The sequence below is a fragment of the Salpingoeca rosetta genome, assembly GCF_000188695.1.
Source record: "Salpingoeca rosetta unplaced genomic scaffold supercont1.11, whole genome shotgun sequence".
NCBI classification, from domain to species: domain Eukaryota; class Choanoflagellata; order Craspedida; family Salpingoecidae; genus Salpingoeca; species Salpingoeca rosetta.
Genome location: NW_004754923.1, coordinates 1134928 through 1141868, shown reverse-complemented (window position 1 = coordinate 1141868; position 6941 = coordinate 1134928). Strand labels below are relative to the sequence as shown.

General features: G+C 55.3%; 2 protein-coding genes across 2 annotated transcripts in view; one reads left to right on the top strand and one right to left on the bottom strand.

Annotated features, from left to right (window-relative positions):
- The window catches only part of PTSG_04957 (uncharacterized protein), a 7277-nt gene extending 2308 nt beyond the window's left edge, over positions 1 to 4969 (top strand). Inside the window, exons 7-22 of the mRNA XM_004994215.1 lie at positions 1 to 8; positions 273 to 414; positions 719 to 783; positions 1003 to 1043; positions 1212 to 1320; positions 1529 to 1635; positions 1855 to 1967; positions 2237 to 2309; positions 2573 to 2723; positions 2859 to 2962; positions 3147 to 3213; positions 3440 to 3499; positions 3687 to 3779; positions 3933 to 4028; positions 4310 to 4363; positions 4552 to 4969. The exon at positions 1 to 8 is cut by the window's left edge and continues 69 nt beyond it. Of these exons, the coding sequence (XP_004994272.1) occupies positions 1 to 8; positions 273 to 414; positions 719 to 783; positions 1003 to 1043; positions 1212 to 1320; positions 1529 to 1635; positions 1855 to 1967; positions 2237 to 2309; positions 2573 to 2723; positions 2859 to 2962; positions 3147 to 3213; positions 3440 to 3499; positions 3687 to 3779; positions 3933 to 4028; positions 4310 to 4363; positions 4552 to 4785 (1517 nt within the window). The 3' untranslated portion in view covers positions 4786 to 4969. The remainder of the gene's footprint in view (positions 9 to 272; positions 415 to 718; positions 784 to 1002; positions 1044 to 1211; positions 1321 to 1528; positions 1636 to 1854; positions 1968 to 2236; positions 2310 to 2572; positions 2724 to 2858; positions 2963 to 3146; positions 3214 to 3439; positions 3500 to 3686; positions 3780 to 3932; positions 4029 to 4309; positions 4364 to 4551) is intronic.
- Positions 4789 to 6908, bottom strand: PTSG_04956 (uncharacterized protein). Its single transcript, XM_004994214.1, has one exon. The coding sequence runs from the start codon at positions 6797 to 6799 to the stop codon at positions 5132 to 5134; it is 1668 nt and encodes a 555-aa protein (XP_004994271.1). The 5' UTR covers positions 6800 to 6908; the 3' UTR covers positions 4789 to 5131.
- Between the last annotated feature and the right edge of the window lie 33 nt (positions 6909 to 6941).

The window sequence follows — 6941 nt, the reverse complement described above, 5'->3', positions numbered from 1 at the left end:
ACGTCAAGGTGCACAGCGTAACCGAGGAGTGGTGATCTTTTGTTGGGGTGGCGAGTTGTGTTGTATCAACCAACACGTTGTGTGCACTTGTGATTGAGTTGCTGCTGCCTGTCTGCTGCTTCGAGCCCCCCCCCCTCCTGCTTGGATTCAAGGCTCGGACCAACTCAACTGTGTTGAGAATTTGGTTTGAAGACAGTAACACCACGCCTCACGTACTGATCTGTCACCCTGGTCCCCTCTGTCCTCCCTTCTTTCCCATGCTCCCACTGTAGCTGGTGGAGCTGTTCCAACAGGATGATTCTGTCACCGTCATTGACAACCTGCGTCGCGACATGGTTGTCCCTGTCTCGACCAACATCTCTGCGTGGACCGTCACTGACATCTTCAACTGGAGGGGAACGAGCAAACACCCAGGTAACACAGGAGCTGTCGTCGCTATGCTTGTTCACGCCTGTGTGTGTGTGTGTGTGTGTGTGTGTGTGTGTGTGTGTGTGTGTGTGTGTGTGTGTGTGTGTGTGTGTGTGTGTGTGTGTGTGTGTCGTGTGTGTGTGTGTGTGTGTGTGTGTGTGTGTGTGTGTGTGTGTTTTGTGTGATGCTGCAATGTTCGGCGTCCTCTTTGTGGAAAAAAGTGTGATTGTTCCTCGTTCCCAACTTCTCACCATGTACCCCACCACGCTTCCTCTCTCCAACCACAAATCCATCACCACCGTCGACGCAGGGCACGATTGCTTCGTCCTGCCACGAGCAATGCTCCCATGCTTACAGTATGGCGAGTTCATGATGGTGAGTGGCATGAAACAGAATCAACGCCATGCCAATGTTGAACCAAGATGTGGGAACATGCTGCTGTTAAGTGCCATGCCATTGTGGTTGTACGCACTTTTGTCTCTGCCGCTTGGTCTGCTGATTCAATGGCCGTTCTGCTCTGCACTTCAAACTTGGTGATTGTTGCCAGTCAATCTTCATCACCCTGTGTTGTGCTGTGCGTGTGCGTGCGTGCAGGGCATGGGCTATTGGGGACAAGCGCTCATCACGTCCATGCGGTAAGGTCGACATGCACCATCGAGCGGACATGCATGTTATGTTGGTGGTACATGTCAGCGCAAAGCAATTTGGAGTGCAATCACTCTCTTACTCCAGAGACGTCACGTGCTCACTCGTACGGTCTCTTGTGACTTATTTTCTTCTGATGACTGACGTGTTGCCTGCAGGCAAATGCTGGAGCAGTATGGCCTCAAGATTTTGGTTGATACCTTTCACATCACGCGTCACCTTGGCCATCGTACTGGATCCAAAGAGCAGTTTATTGGTGCAGGCAAGGTGCGGTGGGTCACGTGTGTGTGTGTGTGTGTGTGTGTGTCTGTGTCTGTCTGTCTGTCTGTCTGTCTGTATGTGTGTGTGTCTGTCTGTGTGTGTGTGTGTGTGCATGCATGCTGACCAACGACTCTGCACACCCAACTCGACATAACCGTGGGTTTGTCTCATGCACCATTGACGCGTGCCTGTTGCATTGAATGCGTGCAAGCAGGACTGGAAAGAGGCACACGAGCAGCAGATGGAACACAACCACTGGCAGCATGTGAAAATCCACTTTCGACTCAAAGCCAACCGGGAGTCGCACGAAGCAAACCTCCAGTAAGTTTCAAACACAAGCGAACATCTCGGATGTTGTCATCCTGTCACTGGAACATTCCTCCTCGTGTTGGCACACACGCACACACACACACACATGAACGCGTCTCGTGCGCTTGCTTGCTGTTTTGTCCTGATGTTCTATTGTTCTCGGCTGTCTTCCATCGCACACTCTTCCTCACGCACCACGCATCATTCCACATGTTTCTGTTCGCCTGTCAGGGGTGCGAGGACTGTTGACTACACGACAATGAATGTGACGAGTTATCTCCGCAGCATCAACCCGCTCGCTGATGTTGTCCCGCGCGCCCCTCTTCAGGGCGCACCAGCTGCAGGTCGGGCGGGTTGCATGTTGCGGTGTGGTGTGGTGTGGTGTGTGTGTGTGAACGTGTGTGTGTGTGTGTGTGTGTGTGTGTGTGTGTGTGTGTGCGTACGCAAACGTATATGCAATGTGCCAAGCCAGACCTTTGCGATGATGATGTGTCCTCAATGAGTGTGTGATTCCCGTGCCCAGCTTCGTTGCACAAACACCATCGATACCGCTGTCCAAGCTCTAATGACATGTCATGTCACTGCACTCTGCGCTCGCAATGAAATGCGACAGGCTTTGAGCGCGTGGGTGCGCCTGCTCACTGCCGGGCGTTCATGGCACACGTTCCCGCACAGCCTTCAAGACGGTGCGTGCACCACCGCTGCATGCGTGCATACGAGTGCATCATGTGCCTCACAGAATTAGCTCTTGTGTCTGCTTTCGTGTCACGTGTCTCGTCCAACCCTGCAGTACCATCGCAGCATTCCATTGCCATCAGCCGGCTGTGCTACACGCGTTTAACGCACACCCTTACAAACAGACGCATCCCTCACCTCTGTCGCCTAACAACACCCCCTTGCTTGCTTGCTTGCTTTACAATTCCCTTACGCTGCCCACGCCATCACCCAGGCTGCCGCCGCTGCTGTGGATTGCGCCTGGCGTTGATGCGGTACATGTGCGGCGTGTGATTGAGTTCAGCACAGGGCACCACGTGGGCTCCGCGTACACGCGACCATCACTTGTCCATGAGCTGCCGGGCGAAGACCACTGCGACAGATCGGTCGGTTTCCCTCGCGCGTGAATGTTCAATATTCGCTTGTATGGAAACCTTTCTCTTGCTTGGCCTTGCATTATCTCTCACTGTTGGGGTATACACACACACGCGCACACAATACGTGGTTTCTGTCGTCTTCAGGTGATCGCGGTGCACGTGGATGGTGATTTGCACTCCCACGACGACCTGTTCTCAGCCGCATTCTCTGGCCAATGCAACAAGTGCAGCAAAATGCTTCGGGGCAGGTGCGTCGTGATCACCTTACGTGTAGATGTGTGTGTCTGTGTGTCTGTGTCTGCACGTGCAGGCTTTGTTGAAGCGACGTAAAGGGCGATGCTGCTTTCCTTGACGCGCATGTATGTAAACTTTCCATTGTTGTATGTGCCTCATGCTTGCCTGCATGCACGCAATGCATATATGCACATGTAGGCCATTTGAGGAGGGCGTGTTTGTTGTGGGCGATCCGTACGAGCTCATCATCAACCAGTTTGCAGCGGTGCGACGAGAGACGAGTCAAATTGGGAAGAGCTGGGTGCTTCATGGTGCTTTTTTTGTTGTGATGACCAGTCTCAGCGGCGCTCTGGCTCGCCCAACTTCATCTGCCTGGCTTTCCATATCCCCTCAATCGGTGGAATGTCGCCTTGATGTTGCGCTGTGTCGCATTCACGCTCACCTGGGCCCTCACCGCCACGCTTGCCCTTTGATATCATTCGTTACCGCAGCTCAAGAGCCAGGATGTGCGCGGGTTTACATTAGAATTTAGTCAGCAGAGCTTTCCAGAGGTGTGTTCGTGTGTGTGTGTGTGTGTGTGTGTGTGTGTGTGTGTGTGTGTGTGTGTGTGTGTGTGTGTGTGTGTGTGTGTGTGTGTGTGTGTGTGTGTGTGTGTGTGTTTTATTTGCTGCCGGCATACCGCGTCATGCTCACACCAGCACGCCTGCCTTCTGCAATATGCTTGTTCCCATTTCACAGAAAGAGTTTAGGAAACAGTTTCAAAGGGTGCTCAAGTCGCTTGTGTCTGCACTGCAACAAGCGCAACTATTTACACAACGAGAGGACACACAGGTGTGTCTGTCTGTGTGGCAAGACTTGTCTTGTTCTTCAATTACACACACCCTATTGTGTGCACATGTGTTCAACAACCACCTGCTCTCCAGCACCCTTTTCTCACCCTAGCACCCTTTGCGTGCTCGAACGGAATGTTGCGCGGCGCATCAGGGGAAGAGGGTGGTGGTGTCGGTCGAGGAAATGTATGAGCCCGCCGCGTGGCAGCGCGCAGGCCAGCCCGTGATGCAACTTCTGGATGCGACTAAGGTGTGGGTGTGGGTGTGGGTGTGTAGGTGTGGGTGTGGGTGTGGGTGTGTGGGTGTGGGTGTGGGTGTGGGTGTGGGTGTGTGTGTGTGCGTGTGCGTGTGCGTGTATCTGCTTGTGACAATGTGCGAGCAGCCTGGCTGCGCTGGAACTTCGCATTTTATGTCTGTGGTCCAGAGACTAACAAGACAGCACCTCGTGGATCAACTTATTCAACGACAACGCGATTCTCATGATTGTGCCTGCATGCACGGTGAATGCTCCTTCCACGCATGTTCCTCCAGGGTGATATGAAGCGATTGGCATGTGCACCGGACCTTGCCCGTCGTCCTCTCATTGTACGGACTTGAAGGTCTTGCGTGTGGGACTGGTAGCGAAACTGTCATTGCTCCATTGCTTTGTATCGAATCTGAAACAGCTTGTCGGCTCGTGGATGGTTGTCATCAATCACACACACACACACACACACACACACACACACACACACACACACACACACACACACACACACACAACTTGCGTGTAGATGGAGGTGTACCAGCGGTGGCTGCTGATGGCACCAGAGAAGGATGCGCGCGCGCCAGACCCAACTGTTGAAGACCGTGACGAGACACCCCAGCGCACGCGCGCTTTCAATGTGGACGCGTTCTGGACGCAGAATCCAGAACTGGCATGTCAGGTGCACAGGCAGGTGGCACCCCTCTACGCCGCGCTCCGTGCTGCGTACACGTCCCGCTGCCCCGAGGAGCAAGCGGGCTGAATTGCGGGGCTGCGTGACCGTGATGTTCACAAGGACGATCAGAGCAGATGTATTGGAGAAGAGTTTGGAATTGATTGACCATTGTCGGCCACAGTCACCGTGACGCGGAAGGAAGAAATAAACAACCCAACGTAAATCTCAATTCAACTCAGCATGCACACATGGAGTGTTGTTCTCAATAAACTCATGTAATGTAATGTAGTAAGGCATTGACGAAAGCACCCTCTGCACAACGCATCGACTCACTCGTCTGCCGTCCCCGCGTTCTTGTCTCTCTGTGTGTCCCTGTGTCATCACAGGCTCGCTTCCGCTTCACGCACACACGCACGCGCAACTCAATCTCACCTCAAGCTGCACCTTTGCCGCCTGTTCTGGTTCCTGTTGTTCCTGTTGTTGCTGCCGCCACCGCTGTATCGGGTGCGTTATCTGGTGGAGGAGAGAGGGTGACACACCCGCTGCCCTGCGTTTGCTGGCTGATGAGAACAACGTCATGGTCGGAGACGGTGGCAATAGAGAGGCCGCCGCTCGGGCGGATGTACACGCCGCTCGCGTACATGTGCGTCTTGTCGTAGCGCACAACTGTCTTGGCTGACGGGGTTAGAGCCGTAAACTGCATGCACATGTGGAAGGTGCGCGTGGCGTTGTTGAACGAGACAGACTGCACCAAGCCAGCGACTGCAGCTGCGTAAGGGCGTGAGAGGCCCAGCGCCGCATACGCTGCCCAGTCGTAAACGCCGCCAGGGTAGTCCGTGTCTGTCGGCCAGTGGATCCACGACACAAGGTGCTCGTCGCACAGGTCCAGCACGGCCGTGCACTCCTCACTGGCCCCCGACGACGGGTCGCACGTGGTCGCCGCAAACTCCGTTAGGAACGACGCGCCACCAAGATAGCCCACGTCCCTCTGCACGGCGTTGAAGACCTGCGGGCCAAGGGCGTCATCGCAAGCGGCGCGGCGCCACGTGCTCGCGTTGCCCGGGATGTCAAAGAACCAGCAGTAGTAGTGGAACGAAAACACGCTCTTGTTGGCGTGGGCAGCGCCACCCGGCACGTGCTGGAACCCGGAGCCAACCACGCTGCCGTTGAAGACCATGCCCCACGTGACGGGCTCGTAGAAGATGAGGTGGCGCTGATCTCGCTGGCGGATGGCCGGTGCCACGGCATCATACAGCAGGGCCAGGTTCTCTCGGCCCGCCACCCCGGGCAGGAACAGCTCCGGCTTCGCGTACACGTCGCCCGCAAACGGTTCGTTGATGAGCTCGTAGCCAATGATGTTGGAGTTGTTCTTGAAGTAGTCTGCGGAGAAGGACCAGAACTTGATGAAGGCATCGCGCATGCCCCTGACGTTGTGGTAGAGGTCGTCGTATGCCTGCCCGCACGCCTCCGTCAGCTCGTTGGCCGCCCAGGGCCGGGAGGAGCAGCCGCCCTGCATGGGCCAGGGGAACGGCCGCCGCGCAACGCTGCGGTTTGCCACCCACAGTGGGATGCCGTCGTACAGGCAGAACTTTGAGGAGAAGCCGTCCTGGTGCACATCCAGGAGGGTGTATATGTTGTGGTTGGCCAGCTGCGCGACAATGGTGTCGATGGTTTGGTAATAGGTCATGTTGAAGTTCCCCTCGCTCGGCTCTGCGCCAGACCACATGAACCCCAGGCGCACGACGTTCACGCCGAGCGACGCCATCTCTTTGATGTAGGTGGTGTTGAGCAGGATGGGCGGGTACCACGGAAAGGCCTTTTGCACGTGGTTCACGCCGTGGAACACGCGAACACGCCCTTGCTCATCGCGCAGCAGCGCATCCTCCCCAGACGCCGTGATCCACGGCAGCTTCTGGTCCTGCTGACGATCGTGTTGTTGTCGTTGTTGTTGTCGTTGTTGTTGATGATGATGATGATGATCGTGGTCGGGGCTCTTGGGCGTGTTTCCCGCAAAACAGGTGTCACAACCCACCACCACCACAGCAACAACAACAACCACCACACACAGAAGAAGGCGCCGAACAAGAACTGGGCCAGCCATCACGCTGATGACTTGCACACAGACACACCCTTGTCGTCACTGCACCCCGATGCACACGCTGATCACTGGCTGGTTGTTCCGCGGTGTTGTTTTGTTTGTTTGTTTCGCACTGTTGTTTGTGTTGTAGAAATTTGTTGGACAC